The sequence below is a fragment of the Nestor notabilis genome, unplaced genomic scaffold (genome assembly GCF_000696875.1).
Source record: "Nestor notabilis isolate BGI_N333 unplaced genomic scaffold, ASM69687v1 scaffold9526, whole genome shotgun sequence".
NCBI lineage: Eukaryota > Metazoa > Chordata > Aves > Psittaciformes > Psittacidae > Nestor > Nestor notabilis.
The window spans coordinates 1-19463 of record NW_009931459.1 but is presented as its reverse complement, the minus strand read 5'-3'; the positions used below and the strand labels follow the sequence as shown (position 1 = coordinate 19463).

General features: G+C 36.5%; 1 protein-coding gene across 1 annotated transcript in view; it reads right to left on the bottom strand.

Moving 5' to 3' along the window:
• LOC104406817 (MKL/myocardin-like protein 2) overlaps window positions 1-19455 on the bottom strand; it is a 40763-nt gene extending 21308 nt beyond the window's left edge. Inside the window, 7 exon segments of the mRNA XM_010015914.1 lie at window positions 1835-1895; window positions 1897-2008; window positions 2564-2725; window positions 3662-3737; window positions 4296-4351; window positions 6549-6614; window positions 19395-19455. Of these exon segments, the coding sequence (XP_010014216.1) occupies window positions 1835-1895; window positions 1897-2008; window positions 2564-2725; window positions 3662-3737; window positions 4296-4351; window positions 6549-6555 (474 nt within the window). The 5' untranslated portion in view covers window positions 6556-6614; window positions 19395-19455.
• Window positions 19456-19463: the final 8 nt, after the last annotated feature.

Here is a 19463-nt window from a genome sequence, read left to right as displayed (position 1 = left end):
ATAAAGTGGATGTGCCGTACTTCGTGTCCAGCATTGGTTTTGAATATGAACTTCACAAGACTTTATCCACTATAGTAATAAGAAACCCAAGGAGAGTAATTGCAAATCCTAAACTACTCAGTTGTCAAGTATCCATTGTCATTAAGACAGTAACATCTTTGGGGCACAAACAATATTTATCTGTTTAGTTTTACATTACTTTATGCACTAAGAACTCCATAATCAGTTCTGTTTTATCCTTTGTTTGTGTCTTAATTTATAAATTGCAGCACAGTTCCCTGTATAGACCTCTGGCTTTGCTACACATCCTCTGAGAGTTCAAATATAGAAATACATGCATTTTCCAAAAGAATGCTTAATAAAAAGGCAGGCATGGGGAAAAAAAAGGAAGTCAAATTTATGCATCTTTTTCTCTTTAGTGTAGTGTAGTGTAGAAAGTGATGAAGGAACACTCTGGGAAAGTCCTCCTGAGGAAAAATTCCATTATAGATTACAGCTGATCAACATTAACCTGAAGAATATTACACATTTATGGTAGTATCATTTACATATTGGTCAAATTTTAATAAACTCTCAAATTCTTTCAAAATAAAGTATTTTAAAGATATACAGACTAGAACAACTTGTTTTTAGCAGGTACAGACTTGCATAAAATGAAACAAGTCCTAAAGCTGTTGAATTTCCATTGAATTAACACTTTAAGCTTGAGAAATACTGTTCAAATGAATAGAAAACATTTCAGCTAATCAAACAGAAATGACAACACTACTGAAATTTGTTTGCTTATACACACCTGGTGTATTGGTATCAAGTACACAAGGCTGCAAGCAATACTATTAAATTGATGCCATTTGTAGTCACTTCATATATATATATAATTGTGATGAACACCCAAGTCTTTTCACTAAACGATTCATTAAATTTAAACATAGATAGTACGGTAAAATGCAGCAATCTGAAACATAAATTACTGTGATAATAATACAGCTGCTTCCACTTACGTACAACAGGAAAATGGGCTTACTGGGAAGAAACAGCAGTTCAGGATCAAGGGCTTTTTTCTAGCACACACAATAGCTCAGCAGACTTGTGTCAATTAGATTCAACAATCAATTCGGCATTGATATAAGGCAAAAATTTTGTCACTCTTCATTTCAGCATGTAAACACTCTTGAGAAAAGTCAAGTGTTTTCATTTAAATGCATACCATAAGACAACATTTTATCTGCTATGGCAGACTTCGTTATTTTCTTTTCTTTGTAAGTAACTAAAAAAAAATACTAAAAACCTCATAGAAAAATCAATGTAAAAGTTACTTTAATTTCTCAAATAGTAAATTCCTTAGACAGTATTTTAAAACTATAGGAAAGAACATTTAAATTATGTGGGAAACCTGTTTTTTTTTACTGACTTCTCTGGAGATGTAATGGAACTGACGTCAACTGTTGTTGTTTCAGCTAAGTTTAACTCTAAACAAGTTCAAGACCTTGCCCAGAATGCAGAAAGACATTAAGTAATCAATAACAGCTGGAGTAAACCAGGGATGTGACCTTTTAAACAACTTCTGGGAAAGCTGTAGATCTTCTATGAGCCATAATGAATTTCAGTGAATTTATGGCTTTACCACAGTCTATGGGAATTTCATCACTGCCAACAGCTAAGCCTGTGTTCTAGTCTCTACACTCCCAAACACAAAATAGAGTCCCAGGCACTCCCTTCCAACAGCAAATGAATTCATTCCATGTGAAACTGCCCCGTTTCTACAGTCCAAGACCAAAGCTCATACTGTGAATTCATACTGTGAATATTTTGTTTCAACACTTAAAAACTGTACCTGTGTTGATGTAGCAGCATTTGGTGTCACTGGTGATGGTGAGTCACTTGGTTTTGGCTCATGCTGAACCCTGGGATTCTTGGCTGGCTGGCTGATCTGGTGATAAAGCATCACTGCTGTCTTCATCAAAGGAATAATCATCCAAAGCTTGAGGATAATTCTCTTGTCCAACTGCTACAATGTTTACAAAGAAACAAGCAAAACAATTTTTTTTTGTTGTTGCATAAAGTAAATTTAGACATCGGTGACAGAATTAGCCAACTGCTAGAAAATGATCAGTTCTCAGCACAGTCTAAACATATGGTACATAAGCATTTATTGTGTTTTTAATATAATGACAGGCATATTAAATCACATTCAAGGGATCGATAAAGCTAAGTACATAGTGATACAAAGGTATGTTTAACAGCTGTGGCATGCACACAGGCACCCAGGAGAGATCAAGTAGTGGCCAGCTGTTCGATTATTTTGTAGTAATTTTTATTAAGAAACAAGTCTTTCCAAAGACAGTATTATACTCCAACTATTAAAACCTAGTAATTAAAACTTAGTTTTTAATAAAAATAGGATAACTTTCATTAAATGATGTTTAGGACTGAGAAGCTGAAAGAATAAGTAGGAATAAACCTTGAGTATATTTTCTTCTCGTGAACATTACTCTCAAAAGTTAAATTATTATATTCCACAATGCCAGGCAGATAGCAGAGAAGCTGTGGGACTCCTACTTGCCTATAATAGCTTCTTTAACGCTGGAGTCTACAGGAAGAATATTTTTTTCTACCAGTTCCATAGGGCCAGGCCTCTGAGCAATCTTCTCATTCAGGTCATCTGCCAAGCGAGCTCTCTTCAGTTTCATCTGAGTGGCTTGTAGCGAAGGCTCCGCAAAGGTCTCTAAAAAGATAGATTCATTTAAATGCTCTCCTCCATCTTTTCTCCAGTTTCATGGCAAACAACATTGTCTTGTCTTTGCAGTAACCACTCGCCTTTTATCAAAAGTAGGCAAGTAGTATCCTGAAAATTCTCAAATTAATAAGCAGAACCAAGATTCTGTGAGTAGATATTTTTCAACCTCATGATCATGTTTTTCTATAAATATAACCTCTTTTCTAACAGTGGTAATACTTTTGGTAAACATTTATATAATGTCCAACAATAAAGTGGGGAATATAAAATAACAAACGCTTCTTATAATCTGAAGACAGCATTTGCTGCTCCACTGGTTTACCAGTGTATGCTATGGTAAAGGTTTAATTAACCCAGTGATTTTTGTATTCTCTCTTGACAAGCATCTTAAGAAGTTTACCTTTTAAAATAGCTTTTAGCACAAATCTAAGTCTTCATAATTGTATTTCAAGGAAAATATGGAGATAGTCTGTCAATATGGATGTGATCTGTCAATATGGAGACTCTTATCTGGGTTAGAATCCAAATACATGTTTTGAAAAGCAATGGCTGTTAAACTGATTTGGATCATGGCTATTTGGTAACTTCTGTATTTGGTAAGATTATGACGAAACACAGCAATATATCCCCACTCATAAAAAGACTGTTGTTTCATATGACCTGAGCAACAAGGAAAATAACAAGGCAGTGTAAAAGTTCATTAAAGGTTGGTTGGGGTGTTGGTGGAGAGGGAGTACGATGCCACATAATTTTTGAGTACCACCATGGATTTATCTATTATTATACAGATTACCACAGACACTGTATAGCATATAAACCCTTAGAAATAATCCATATCAAAGCCTAATCCAGTTAGGAAGCTGTGTGCAGAACAGATGTTCTTTCCAATAGGAGCTCAAAATGTACCTAGAGCTGGGTACATACCTTCCAGGATGTGCATTCTGACCAGCTCAGAGCGGTCTGGCCTGCTGCGAATCTTGTGCTTCAAGAAATTCTCAGTCTTTAAAGAAATAAGGAAATAGCATTAACTACTACTTATGAGAAAAACCAAAATAGTTTGATAAACCTTTGATGTCCAGTCAATGAGTAACTGCAGTTGCATTTAGGTGGGTGGACACTGCTGTTCGAATGTGGGCTGTAGAGGGTTTGGTTTATTCTGGTTTTCTATCAGTCAAGCAGTGCTAATGAATTTCTATCTTCCCCAAACAACGCGAATGCTTTTGGATTTGATCTCCTACCACCACACAACATCACAATAGTATAGATTTGCTTCAGAAATACTGCACAAGCATACTTTACCCATGTATCCTATCCTTAACTCATTGAAGCCATGTATTACATCATGACTGTAAATGTACTCCCCCACCTTCATCTGTGAAGGCTTAACAAAGTTCCTCTCAAATTTGACACCAATATTATATTTTAATGGATTCTTCCAAGATAAAAACACAGGTTATTACTGTAATGGTAGTAATTTTTTCACGTACTCAGAGAATTCAGTATCCCACACAACTATCCATTTCAGATATTAATAACAAGTTTACACAAAATGGTTTACCCTGGCACGCTCCAGGCTCTTTATCTGCTCATGGAATGCAGCTGGACTTTTCAAGGCTGTGAAGGGAGAGTAAGAGTTAAATTGACAGAAGTGATTTCCAAAAGAAATACCCTAATCAGTAGGTGTGCATGCGCGCTTAACACCATCTCAGAGTTGTGTTTGCATCTTATCAGGCTTACATTTGACCCAGACTAGTTGTATTCACTTATATTTATCAGAGATGAGCAACACTGCTGTACAGAGTACTTGGAATATTTGATTTTAACAGATACTACCATGTAACAGTTAACTTTTTCACTGTGTATACTGGGATCTATTTACCAAAACTGTTCCACGGTAGAAATTTTATGAGATAATGTTCAGAATGACAAAATACTGTTTCATTTATTCCACTGTATTTACTATGTCTATACCTCATACTTGCTGTTACTAGAGAGAACTGGACCATCCCTTAAGAACTATTTGTGCCGATTTAAATTGTAGAAGTCTCAAATGTTCAGACTGGAAAGCAGCATGATGGTTAGCTGCTGAACAGCCAAAAAAAGTAAAAAACACTATCTCAACCAGATTGTTGAAAGGAAGTGAAATGGCAGCAGCCATAATCCATCTTATTTGCCACACTTTTGGCAGAGAGAAGATGGATTTTGCAAATATGCAAAACAAAATCTTTTACACTTTCTGACAATTTTGAAGTTTTTTTCCCAGGTTTCACTCAAAAAGAAACTGATCATTCTGTTCCTGAAGATAATCAGGCCTGGGAAGGTGAGGATGCTTTAGCAAAGCAATTTGAAGTCTGCTGTATACCTGCAAGAAGAGATTAGCTTCATAATACTGTACTTTCAAGCGAGAATTACCCAGTGCACACTGGGCTATTTGTAACAGCTTGACATAATGTTGATAAGTGTTCAATGGCTAGGGGTTTTGTTAGCTTTAAGGAAAATCACTTTTCACAGTTGACTCTTTTGACAACTTGGACCTATTACCTTGACCACTTAGGAATTCTTGATGTTTTCTGTGCACCCCTCATATTAAGGCGAGGCTGATCTCCAAAACAAGTCAGAAGCCATAATACTAAACAATTAGCATAGTCATTGGGAGACCAAGTGGAAGAACACCAAAACATCTCTAAAGAAAGAGTTAACTGCAGTTAAACTCTAGGCCACTAAATAGGCCATATTCAGGAGGACTCTCTTATGATACCTAAAAATCAATTTAGGAATCACAGGTGCTACTGCTGAAATAACCATCATCTCTAACAGACAGAAATCAATGAAGGGAAAAATAGACTCAAGTTCAATTGCATAAAGCAATTACTTTCAAAATACAAGTGCTGTGAATTCAGACATACAAATACAATAAACATCCAAATTTACAAACATTATTTGCTTGTCAAAGCAGTAGGATCAGCAATTAAATTCCAGTGTAAGAGAGAAAAACGGTTTACTGAAGAACCGGTAACTTCTTGCATAGCTGTCAAGGAGGGTAGTTAGCCAGGCCAAAGAGTCAGAAGCTCAGCATGAGAGAGTTCTGAAATCATAAATACATCTCTAAATGTATTTATGAACTTGGTGATGTTGCTGCCTTCACGAGACATGTCATACTAAAGTGACCAGTAGCATCTTATCTCTTCCAAAGACAGCAAGTAAAGGCATTCATTGAGTTTTTACCACTATATAAACTTTGGTTTGGACCAGTTTGGACATTTTGTCAGCTGTAGCACGTTGATCAGGAACTTCTGGCAACTGGAGAAAATTTAGAACAATTTCTAAAAAAAATAAATAAAAAAACCCGCACCAAACCCCCAAGATTCTTGGAAAGGGATTCATACTCAGGAAGGCTTAGGCATAGAAGCTTCTGCGTTAGGTCATACGATCCAGTGTTCAGTGCCCAATGCCTGGCCTAATCCACTGCCTCTGTTACTGCCTTTGTTACTGATATTCACTCATTTATATAATCCCATTTATTTCAGTAAGATTAGTCTGAATTTAAAGAGAGAAAATGAAAGGAGAATCAGACTATGTCTGCAAATCCTTGCATTTCCATCACAATGGCTATTTTAACTGAAACATTAGGTGAGCATGATGAATCTACTGCATGCTCATTTAGATTACCAAAAGGATCTCAACTCTTTTCAAATAATAAAGTTATTTTTAATGATTCTCACAGAAATGCTGATCTTCATTATTTTATACATTCAGTCAATAATCAATACAGTACAGTAATACAAATGACTAGAAATAATGTAAGTCTTACGTGGCATGATGCCCTGGTCCACCAGCTGTTCCCGTGTCCGTCTTTGTTGTAGTCTCAGCTGAAGTACTGACAAAAGAAAACAATCATTCATTCATATGTAAGCACACTATCCCTCTGAAAGTACAAAGAATTCGAAAGATACTGTATTGCAACTTCAGTAATTTTTTTTTTCACTATGTATTCAGACCTGAAAGTAACCTCTAACCCAGCCACCAATAAGGAGCAACTGCTATTAGCATAGTTAGGAATGACTGCTTCCAACCCCTAGTTATATTGGAATTTGCTGCTTTTTGGTCACACCTGATAAAGGGACTGCATTTCATACATACATCCACTTCTCCTATCAGCTAGGCCTCACAAGAGGCATTAAGTATCCATCTGAATCTAGGAATTTTTTATTCCCCTTGAAACACTACTCAGAGAACAGATTCAAGAAAACATAGTGAGGTAGAAAGATTTTATACCATAAACTGCAACACCTAATGATTATATAGCCTTCTTAGATGTCTTTAACCAGTCTTACATGACTGCACTATGCTGGAACAGAAATTATGCTGGCAGAGGATTTTAAAAGGAAAGGTATGGGTTTTTTTAAAATATATATATAAAGGCTTATTGTACATTTAAATAAATCCTCTGAAACATGAGAAACTGAAGAGAAAACGTATTTTACCTGGCTTTTTTAAAAACACCAGAACAACCAGGAAAAGACCTTAATCTCCCTCCAAACACCAGAAAATGCTGTTTCCCACTTAATCGAGATATAGTAAATGTACCCAGAAAGAAACCCAAAATAAATTAAGAACTTGTTTCTTCTGTTGTTTCCTTCCCATGTTTCTTTATCAATTTATCACAGTACTTCATTATTTCTTAGATACAGACAGACATTACCCTAATGTGGCATTTAATCTTTTGAACAAGAGATCATCAAGAAAAAAACCCCTAAAGATGTAATATTTACCTTCTTTAATTTTGCCTTGATATTATGGATGTATGATTATGGCATGCTGTTCCCATTGTGTTTCACAAGGAAGCAAAACAAACTAATGCATTGTCCAAAACATCAAAATGAATGTAATTTCTGAAAAATTAGGCTAAGTTCATTGTTTTCAGAAGTTAAAAGGAACCAGCTTATTTCCTGTTTTACAGTACAGGAAGGATACTCCTCTGGTTAAAGCATTAAGACTGGGAATAGCAAGTCCTGAAAACAAGGACATTATTTTCTTGTATCACACAAACATGGAGAACTTAAATACAAACATTTCAGGGCTGCGGCATAGCAGGTCTGTTCAGACTTTACCATATTGTAAACTACAAAGGACAGAGATGGGAGAATACAAAAGTAGGAACAGTAAAATGTAAATTAATGGAAAGTCATTCAAAATGTATTGCGTTCCTCTGGAAACTTGAAAATACCTGCTTTGAGTAATGAATTGTATTTTCTAAGTAATATTAAATAACTATAAAAAGTTAAGGGAAGACTTATTTTATAACAGTTTGAATTATTTATTTTTGGTCTCCCTTAATTTCATGTGGCTCCAGGTAAGCCATGACCTCTTCTTATAGTAGCTCTTACTAGTAAATGCAAACTTACATTGCCTAAAGTCTTGAACCAACTCAAATGATGCTGTTACACTCCTTTCAGCAGCATTTCCTAGGTCAGGTTTGGTGTATGGTGTAGCATTAAGTTCAGAGCATGGGTAGAGAAAGTTCAAGTCTTTATGTAGAAAACCATGTGGGTTTGTAAGTCTGATTGCTCTAACCCACTCCCAAAAACGCAAGTAAGCGTGTGCAAACACACGTTTATGCAACTGTGCATTCAAAAGTCCACAAGCTTTATACAAGTAAGCGTGAATTAAGAAAAATAATGTACTGGTCAGGACTTAGCTCATTCAAGAAATGCACATTTCAATGGACATACACTTTAAGCATATGATATAATGTTACGCTGTTAAGCTTCTATCCCTGCAGCTGCATTAGTACAAAGCACTGAGAAATTCATTAACTGGTATGATGTTTACAGGAAAGCAAACTCTTGGTATGTTGTTTTAGGTTCTCTTGCTTACAACTGTAAAAGCAAAACATCTCAGAGTTAGTCTTAAAACTAAACAGGCAATACCTTTAAAAATCTTAAGTCTTACACATCCAAATGATGTGAGAACCAATTTCTAAACAGCACGGCAAGACTACCGTATGTCACACTCAGTATTTTTGACTTTCTTCTGTTCTTTACTAAAACTATGTTTTCTTTTACACAACTGGGAAGCTGTGGAAAGGGTTAAAAAGCATGTCATGCTCTGGGCAGGAATTTCATCCATGCTATACAGCTGTCTTTGGTCCAAATTTACACCATACTTAAATTTGGCTTAGAACACTAAACACACTACGAATGTGTCTACCAAACCTTTTACCTAGTTACAAGTCATTTTTAAATATATGCCTCTTTATTTCAGGCTCTTTCAAGCTCTTCCAAGAAAAATTACCTGCTCCAACATCAGTTATGTCCAGGGCAGAGCTGATACATGTCATCAGATACAGTAAGTAACTCAGAATTGGTATTTTTAAGTAATTTGTGGCTTCAGTTATGATCGGATGTTTGGCTTAAACTTTGAAACTGAGAGAATACACAGTGTACTATAGCAGAAGGATGAGAAAAATAGAATGTACCTGCACATAAGCCATATACAGCCAGGTGTGAAGCTTTAGCATTTTTTTAGCAAAAATGTATCTAACAAATAATTATGGTCTCTCATAACACTACTTGCCTACCCACCATCTATTAATCTACACTGGGCATCACAAAGCAAGTAAGGGATGATTTTGTTGTCCCATGTGTGTCTGGAGAAGTCATAAAAACTGTGGGAGGACTGAAAAAACCAAGAGCTATAGAAGACATAGAACGTGCAGTTACTCACTTATTAAACACATATCAGGAACTTCTATATTACTTCTATATTTATATAGTAAAGAAAGAACAGCCTCTAGCATGACTAATAGGGGAGCACTGCAGTGGGAATACTAAAGAAGAGATGACTCATGGTTAGAAAGTTGGTATAAGATAATCATTGAATACTGACTTGACCAGATCAAGGAGGTTAAACAGAAACAAAGCTGGATGAAAACCAGATGTTTGCTTTTGTGAACAACCCCCAAATTAAGAAGTTTAAAAAAAACCCCCAAAAGTTGGTGCCTGAACTTTTGGTTTTTGTTTAAATAAGTATTAAGCAGTTGAACACATTAGTAATGAAGTTTCTTAACAGAAAGTAATTATGAATAGAAATCCTAAATATATTATTTTTTGATGTTTAAAAGCTGGAAAAAAACCAAACAACCGAACACAAAAAGTTTTGCTTTTCCAAAGCAAACATGGGGAAAACCCCCTAATATTTATCTCTTAATAGAAGACGTAAGGACCTAAAATACTTTTAGCCCCCACAGCAACAAAAAGTAAAAACCAGAGACGTTTCTAAGGAAGAAATGGTAACACTTGGTAATTCTGGCAAAGAACTGCTGCTGTATTTCAGTGAGAAACATCCTATAGATTAGAATGCAGGTTGGTTTAAATCTAATGTAATTGAACCTAATACACTTTCCTTATCATATACATATAGCAAGGAATTTCTACAACAGTCAGTAATACACAAAGAGGTAAATCTAATAAGGATGAGATCAGAGGACACAACTTCCAAAAAAATCTAAAGACTTTATTATACTATGCTATTTATTCTCGTGTTTTGTTGTTTTGGGGTTTTTTTGGACTGGTGGGGTTTTTTGGTTGGTTGGTTGTTCCCTCCCACCTGCCCCCCTTGATTAGAAAGAACCATTTTCAGACAAACCAGTGTGGAATCTGGAGAAAAAAGAATTCAAAAGACATGAGGGACTACAAAACAAAGTTCCCCATGGGGTGGTACTTACTCAAACATTGAGTTTAACAGATTGTTCTTATCAGGGTAAAGCCATTCAGCTTGTTGCCCAATAGTTTACCTCTCACTTTTACATTTTTAAATTAAGCATTAGGCAGTTACCTGCGTAACATCTAAAAATCATACAAGAGGATCTACAAAATAAAGGCCCAGAACTGAAAATGGTTTAGATATGTTAAACACTATTAATGTCAGTAATAATGTTCTTCTTTTTAAAGTGTATGTGAAAAAGAAGAGCTATGTTAACACCACTGAGCAAATCTAGTTACTAAAAGCACGAACATTTTGCACTTAACATTATCTGGCAGGAATCCCCCTTCACATCACTGCAGCTCTAAGAAACTGTCTTTGAACTGCTTCTGAATAAAAGCCATGCACAGAAAGGTCTGTCAGACTCCTGTTTTGACTGAGGGGGAAGGGAGGGTATTCTTTTTTACTTTCAAGTCAGTGTATGATTTTAAGAGTAACACTAATGCCAGGTGAAGAGATTCCAAAATTTCCATATGTTTTCTTCAGGCAATAAAATGATCAATAAATCTATAATAGCTTATTTAATAAGTACTGAAGAAACCAAAAAGCATAATCCCTCCTCATAATAAGAACATCAGGTTGTCTGACTTTCATAAAGTCAGTAGGCATCTTCTGACTTCACTGGAGGTATAGAATTTTCAGCACCTGAAAAACTGAGCGCCAGAGCCTGGTGCTCCCACTCTTTACAGTTTCTTCCAGTGTTAGCATTGCATGGAATCAGTGCTTCTATATTAAGGGAATGGAGATGACAGTACACAAAAGGAGAAGTTATCTGTTAACCAGTGCACTTTATTATTTTGAAATATATTTCTATATAGAAATTTCTATTTCTATATAGATGTTATAAAGTTAACAACCTTTGTTTCCAAACAGTGAGTACTGTTCAGGTTCACATGCACTATGCCCTAAAGGGGCATACAGACTAATAACCAAACCAAGCAGATCCTCAATAGCTTGCTGAAGCACTATCCTGGTTTGGGTGCATTAAAGCTGGCATGAGTAGGCACTTGAGAAAGTCCACATCATATTCTGTGTAACACCTCTGACAGGTAAGAAATACAGAGCAGTCCAGTCAGGTCTCACTCAGTGTGAATGGTAAAATAAGTGAAAATAAAGTCTACTATTAAATCACTTAGAACAAGCACCTATTATTAAAGTTGAGCAAGTGATTTCTATTACAAATCTGTAATTTGTATCCTATGGAAAAAGATGTCTCAAAGTAGTACCATATAATCACAAGCACTGGAATGTAAAGAGGCCAAAAATAAATTGATAGTTGTCCCGCAGGAACAATGCTATCTACACTGATTGACAAGCTTTCACCACTGCTTCTTGTCTTGAAAAAAACCCAGAACTCATACTGTGCACAGTTACAGCAATAATAATTCCACATCTAATACAGTTAATTACATATCCTATTAATTTAAAATCAAATATGAATTTTATCTTTTTGGAGAAGGTGCTAGGAAACAGCAAACAGTGGTTGCCATTTAACAGTTACACAGCTGAAACACACTAACCCAGGGGGAAGGGGTTCATCCGACAGCACACAGTTCTTTCTAATAACAGCAACAAGAAAAATAATGCATCGAGATTTGTTTATGTTCTGTATATGATCTTTTCTTTATTTCTTCCGAAGTTAAAATCTAGTGGATATTACCTATTTAAACCCTTAAAGCTGCAAGTAAAAATGGGAAAATGTAATGTCTAACATTCCTGCATCCTGCCTTGGAAATTTCCAAGAGCGGTCGGAACTCCAGTGCAGGCAGCAGGCGGGCTGCCATGGAAACAGACAGTGCTGGAAACAGGGCGTTCCCTTTGAACTAAAGCTCTTGCACAGAAACCCTCCATTGCTTTCTGCCAGCTTCAAACAGCCTTCATGCAACCAAGGTCTCTTAACATCATGAGGTTGAAACACAGAGGAATAGATGTCACCACCAGATGTAGTTGCAATGAAACCCTGCTTCAGGAGATGAACTATTCTCTTGTACCTTCGATCTGAAGTAATTTAGAACTAGTTATTTGGCATCAGGACTATAATACAAGTATACGAATGGCAGAGTGATAGTAAAGTAGGAGAGTATTTTCTCAGATGGTAGGTGAACTGTACAAGTGATCTAAGCATCGGTTTTGTATTAGAATTCTGCACCAACCTCACAGCACAGGACAACAGTTACAGAACTGCAGAGATCAAGTCTTGAGTACTAACTCTGTGCCTCTATCAGTTACCTTTGCACCCCCAAGCTCCATCTGATCAGATTTAAAAAGTTTACATGTCATTTTCTAAACAGCAGAATTTACACTAATTTTCCTGAGACAGATGTTTTGCTTCGTCCTGAGTCGTGGTTGTTTCTCCCTCAACTCTATATAGGGTGTTGTACTCTATTTATAATTCATTAAATACTGAGATAAAAAGATTAATCTCTTCAACTAATTTGTTCTATGAATACAACTGAAAATTAATAAAAACTGTTTTGTATAATAACTGAAAGACAGAGCAGGTGATATGCAAGGTACATGTTTCAGGAGTGTTATGGAATATGGTGGCTAGTTTACATCTGTCATTCCTCATTCCTAGGTGTCAGAAGTCAGAAATTTGATAACAATGTTATTTTCATTTATATGGCATGACAAAGAGAGGGAAAAGCCATGAAAATATTTAGCTACCTGTAATTTGTTGGAAGTGATTCTAAGTAAATTGTACAGTGTTTAAAGATAAGATGCATTTAAAATTGTGGTACTTGCCTTCCATCAGCCTAAAGATGTAAGACAGTGTTGAATGTTAAAACAAAACCAATACATCATTAAAGAAATGAGACGTCATCTAAACATGAATGAATGTTATACTGGGTTCAGTCTTCAAAACTTCAATGTATGCCAGGATCTAATTTTAAGAAAGAAAATATATTACTTATTTTTAAAAAAATAATCCATTTTCTATACTTCTAATGTTCTTCTTTTCCATTATTGTATATGTGATTTTTCTGCTAAGACTATATCCAAAATAATTAAGTGAAACAGCCTCTGACGCATATTCATTTTAAGCAATTCTTCAGTCATACTTTCATTTAAGCTTAGAAATGTTCTGGATAAATGTAAAGCATGTGAGTGGAGACTCCTGAGGGCCATTTCAGATAATCTGTTCAGAATTCTGCAGGGAAACCCTGCAGGACCTCCAAGTCTTTTAAATTACACCACTGTGATTTAAAGCTGGTGTCTGTAAAACAGTAATGATGTATACATCACTATTTCCAGAAGCATCATCATCATACTGAAAGCAGAAAATGCAAAGCGAGATGGGAATGAGCTAACTGTAAACTTCACATTTAAAACAAAATTATAAAAGCACAACAATAGCATCAGTTGAGAAGCTTTAATGACTAGGATATAGGACAATCTGTATTGTATCCTATTGCTATGGAACATGTTGCTTAGAAACAAGCCAGAACATACAAAAGCCTCCAAACAAAGTACCCAAATGTCTGCTGGGATGAATATATATATGCACGTCTATATGTAAAAAGCAAAATCTATACTTTTCACAATTCTGTTTAAATCTTTAAAATGAGAAAAATCATTGGCATCTGGGGTGGCAAGTCTGTATAAACTAAAGCTCACATTCCAAGTATTCTCTAAAATTGCATACCTTAAGTCTATTAACAATAACTACGTTTTCTAAATCTGCAAATATTCCTCAGCTTAGTCCAGGCTTCTGATTTTTTTTTTTAATAATTTGCATTTCCTCAAATACTACCATCAGGCAAGCAGTGTTCTGTCCAGACACTCAGGAACTTGCATTCAAATTCTGCATCTACTACAGTCTTGCTTTGTGATAATTTGGAGCACATTACACTGATGACAGATGACTGCCAGCCGAGCCCTCTTGATAAGGTATTACCTCCATTTTCCATGCTTTTCCTAGGCACAGAAGAGCCAGCAACAAAAAACACACCCAAGCAGATCCTCCAACTCATGAGATTACACATTAATTCACAACACTGAGGAAGGTGGATTTACACCAACTTGCCTGATTGCAAACTGGGATGTAAGCAATGGCATGTAGACAACAACATCAGATCTCTGCAGATGCTTGCTCAGTGGCTGAGTCAGATCTCTTACAGTGACTGCAAAGTTGCTGCATTAGAAGGACTTTACATTAAGGCTGAGGTACATACATGTTTTGTTGGATGCTTTATGAGAGGAAAGAAACCTCCAGCATAGCAACAAAACAAACAGACAGTGGTTTCAGAGCATGTTTCATCATTTAATGTGATCTAAGACAGGATTACTGATGAAAAGACAATGGTCTCTTCCTCCCTCCAACCCCAGTGGCTTCAGTTGCATCAATGCTGGCAAAGATGCAGCATGACAGGTCAGTGCTCTGATCTGGCTGAACACTAACACCACTGAAATAAACAGTCTTCAGTAATACCTGTTCACTGATCCTACTCACTTCAAGGTGGCACAATTACTGATGCCAGCACAAGAACGAGGCAGTGCAGGGCTAGATGGGACTACACCTACTTTTGACAGCAGCAGTCGTAATTCTCACCCTTTATAAAACCTTTCACAAATCTTGTAGTTGCCATAGCAAGTTTCCTTAGAACTCTTGGTTAGCCACTGCATCCTCTAATTGTATGCAGATTATATACAAAATCAAACTAATACACTGTGGCCTTGGTTTATCGAAATATTTAAGCATATGCTTATTATAATGGTATTACCAAACATTTATTAGTCATTTAAGTGCTACACTGACTAAGAAAATTTTGTGGAGTAAGTGCTGTTTTACTTGTAAGACATACAATTATCCTACTGTCATTAAAGACGCTGTTTATGGTAGATACATAAAGTTAAGAATTTAACACAGCCTCACAAGATCAGTGTACTGAATTTATAGCGCTTCCTTTATTAATTAAGATGACAGGAATAATACTCTTTTTTTCCAGTGTTTTTCTTATCTGTATCACAAGAAACATACCTGATAGACTGCCACTGATAAGTGGTCATAAAAACATCTCTAAACATTATGTAACAAAATCAAAAACTTAAAAAAAAATGAAACAAAAAACCCCAAACAAAAACCTAACGAAAAAACACCAAACAAAAAACCCCCAAACAACAAACCCCAACCAAAACCAGCAAACCAGCAGCAGAATCTTTAACATGCCACCGCAGGAGAGCAGCAGAGGTCAAGAGCATCACCAATACTCAACATGCCAGCAATAGCAGGAAATCTGTTAAATAAACAATTCTTACGCAATATTGATGTGATTGCAAGGGAGGAAGGGAAGAAATCCCTCCTGACTAAACCTGGTAATCTGTTAACCAGACACAGTGAAGACATTTCCACCAACACCTGAGAAATCCCTGTGCTTCACTCATTCCACCCTGTATCCTGTTCCTAACACTTGCCAGTCTCCAGTTCCTCACAAAACAGTAAAATTAAAAAGCAACACAAATCCAGGAAAGGAATTACATTTCAAGGTGGAAAGAAAATTTCCTCCCTGATTAGGGGTTTTTCCTTACAGTTTTCCTGCAGACAACTGGTAACTCTGAAGCTCGGATGAATATACAAAAACCATGGTGCAAACAAACTGGGATCAAGTCTCCTCTTAAATCACACCTGAGACAGAACCGTAATGATTTGTTTCACCAATGCAATACTGTGTCTTCAAGAGTTCTATGGGGCCATACACTCTTTATATTAAAACAATTTAGGATACAAAGCAAGACTTCCTAAATTCACTTCACTCCTCAGTCAGAAACATTCTAACCTGCAGCCTAAATTCATTCCTCATTGCCAATATACGCACTGCCGACAATACTTTTTCTTACTAACTGTATGCATAGTGATGTACTGATTCATTTATGGCTTTTCACTTGAATTTTCTAAATGTTTTGGTGACTTACTTGACATCAGAAGTCAATGCTGCAGGAATTTCTGACAAAGCTGTTCAGTTAGCAGCGTACAGTTAGCCTCAGAGCTCAAAAGTGGTTTTGTTCCTTGCTTATCAAAATTACCTTTTGGATGAAACAGCTAAAAGTAAGAACTGATTTCAAAGAACAGGTAACATGTAATACTAATATATGAGCTGTTTACAAGAAGGTAGGGTAATTAAGAGGATTTCCTCATGTGCTATAGGATGCTATAATGTGTATCTTCTAAGAGTATTCATTCATTTAGCAAAGGAAAACAGTCATCCTTGTAATCTAACATTCCAATGTCCTTAATATTAATTTGCTGAAGACAGTGTCAGGATTTGCATTTCCATCAAAAGGTTTTCCTCATAGAAAAATACCAAGTAAAAAAGAACTGCACCTAACAATTCTCCTAAGGTACTCGTTGCTGATAAAAGCACACTGCACTCTTTCACGGTATTTAGGTTTATCAAACCTGTGCAAAACACATTATGAAGCAAAGGCTGTAGCACCTTCTGATTTACTTGACCTCTCTGTGCTCCATCCATTGCCAAGAGAATTGCAATTTTAATTTTTGCAGTTTTAACCATTCACAGATGGTATTGTTCAGTGTTTTTGTGTCCTAGCAAAAAAGGGTTGATGATTAAGGTACAAAATCAGTCACTTCCTCGTTTGAATTAAAGGAAAAAGGAGGGGTGAAAAAGAAGTGAGAGAATACCACAAGCTAATTTTGAACATACTGTTCTGTAAAAGAAGTGGTTTAATGTTATTCCTAGTGTTATTTAAATAGGATGAAATTAAACAACTGCAGTCAGATTTTAAAAAATCTACAAAATACCTAAGCTACATGTTTTTTGACATTATAAACTGAAAAGATTAAACTGTTTTAGTCTCTCTAGAGGCAAATCCTGCAGATTTGCGGTGTTTTCCATAATTCATTCTATATACTACAAGAAAGATGATGCTTGCTTTTTCTGAGCTTTAGAAAGAAGGCGGCTAGAAGAGGAGATCCTGTAGTCATTCATACTCTCAAAAAGAGGTTCTTTATTTTAATTACTAGGTTGCCAAACTCAGGAGCGATACAAGGATAAGCAATATTCGCTGGGGAAAAGTGAAAATGGAGAACAAGTACTAGAACAGAAAAAAGGAAGCAAAGATAGTGATTGTGGGGAAAAATTATATCTTCTTTTATGCACTGAATAATTTAAATTCTAAAACATTCATTAATTTAGACTGGAAGAGTGTCCCATAATTGCAGGCTTTTTGCTACTCTGACAGACCATCATTACTGTAATGTACATTCTTGCATCCACTTTCTACATAACTGACATACTGAAAGACGACTGAAGATAATGATTACCGTGGTTACTTATTAGCCCACCTACACTACACGCCATGCTAGGTTTTACACGTATTTTTCGCTTTACTTCTTAGTAGCTTACGTTAGGTTTTGTTTTTCCCTACCGCATTCTCCACAACAGTATGCTCACTCCTCTTGCCCTCACAACTTCCTCGTCTTCTCTCTTTGTTCCTGAAGCCCCACAGAGCTTCAGAGGGAGCGGTAGCAGCAGGTTTAACTGGGCCTGTTTAGAGCTGCAAAGCAAACTCCATGGAAAAGCAGCCCTGTTGGCCTTTTCTCTGCAATCACTGTCTTTCAGTCAGTACTTCACTGCTGTAAAGGGAGCAAAACTGCTATGCTCCCAGCCACAGCCACATACATCAACACTCAGCTTACCATCTATCTTCCCAATCAAGGAGAAACCTTTAGTATCAGTACATTTTATAAAAATCAGTGGTTTCTCTAGCCCTGGTATAGAGCTAAGTAAAGGGGTTTTAAAAATAAACTGTCAGGTACCAAATTCAATAATGAAATGGGCTGTCTTTTTGTTACTTTAAACATTAAGATCCAAATATAAAAAAAGCAAACCCCACCAAAATCCAGCACTTAAATTCTGAGAAAGCATGATCTCATGTACACAAGGGAAAGCCAGCAGTCTTTCCACAACACCAAGGAAGAAATCTCTGAATCACCAGACAGACCAGAGAGATCTGCAGTAAAAGCCAAGGCAGCGTGCTGCAAAAGGAAAGAAGGAATGTTGCTACTACAGTTACAGGTTGTTTCTGATTAAAAAGTTGGAGTTTGAGTCTTGAACTGCCAAGAGCCCTGTACGTTAACATGCACCAGTTAACAAACCGGGCTGAGCAGGGCTGGCAGTTGACCTCAGGAGGCCTCTTCCTTCTCCGTACCACAGGCCAGCTGGAAGAATACCTCCAGCTAGGAGTAAGGCAACTCCCCTGCCTCAGCAGTATTGGCATCGCAGTCCAACAAGTACTACTGTAAGTCAATCTGGTGTAGTACTGTTTGTCAGCTTTAAATAACACTCCAAATATCCTCAGACTTGCTATTTTACTAACTACTGCTTGTGCATTATATCAATTTAATGCACAGTCTGAACCCAACCATTTAAGGAGACACAGTGTAATTTGAAAAGCGTAAATCTGGAACGCAGAATCAAATCCAATTTAAAGTATGAGGGAGAAGGGGATTCTAGAGAAGGCCGGTAGCTGAGAAAAGTCCTGTTGGAAATGAGGTAGTAATCTACGTCTAAAACTAAAGTAAAGGGGTTTTATTTTTAATAGTGTCATATTTAACGACATTAATTTCATTATATTTATTGCAGTAGTGACATTTTGAAGCACTGCAATATTTGCAGGACAATTTCAGCGCACTTCATGAAGTCAGCACTAGGTGCTACTCCAACAAGACACTACAGTTTCTACCAAGCTGGTATCACCGTTGTTTTTACAGTCTCAGGTAAATTCTAAATTTAGCTTCGAGACATTCTTTTAAGACGAAGAACAACATCTCATTTAACATACAAAGCCTCTCCCTGACATTGAGCATTTAATCACGGATGCTGGTGAACTGCCTGTGCCTGGCACTTCTGCCCCCACCCAGCAAGTGACTGACCTTCCTTGAGACTCTTCTGGCTGTTCACCTCAAGGCATTCTTTCTCCTTCAGCGGCTTAACATCTCCCG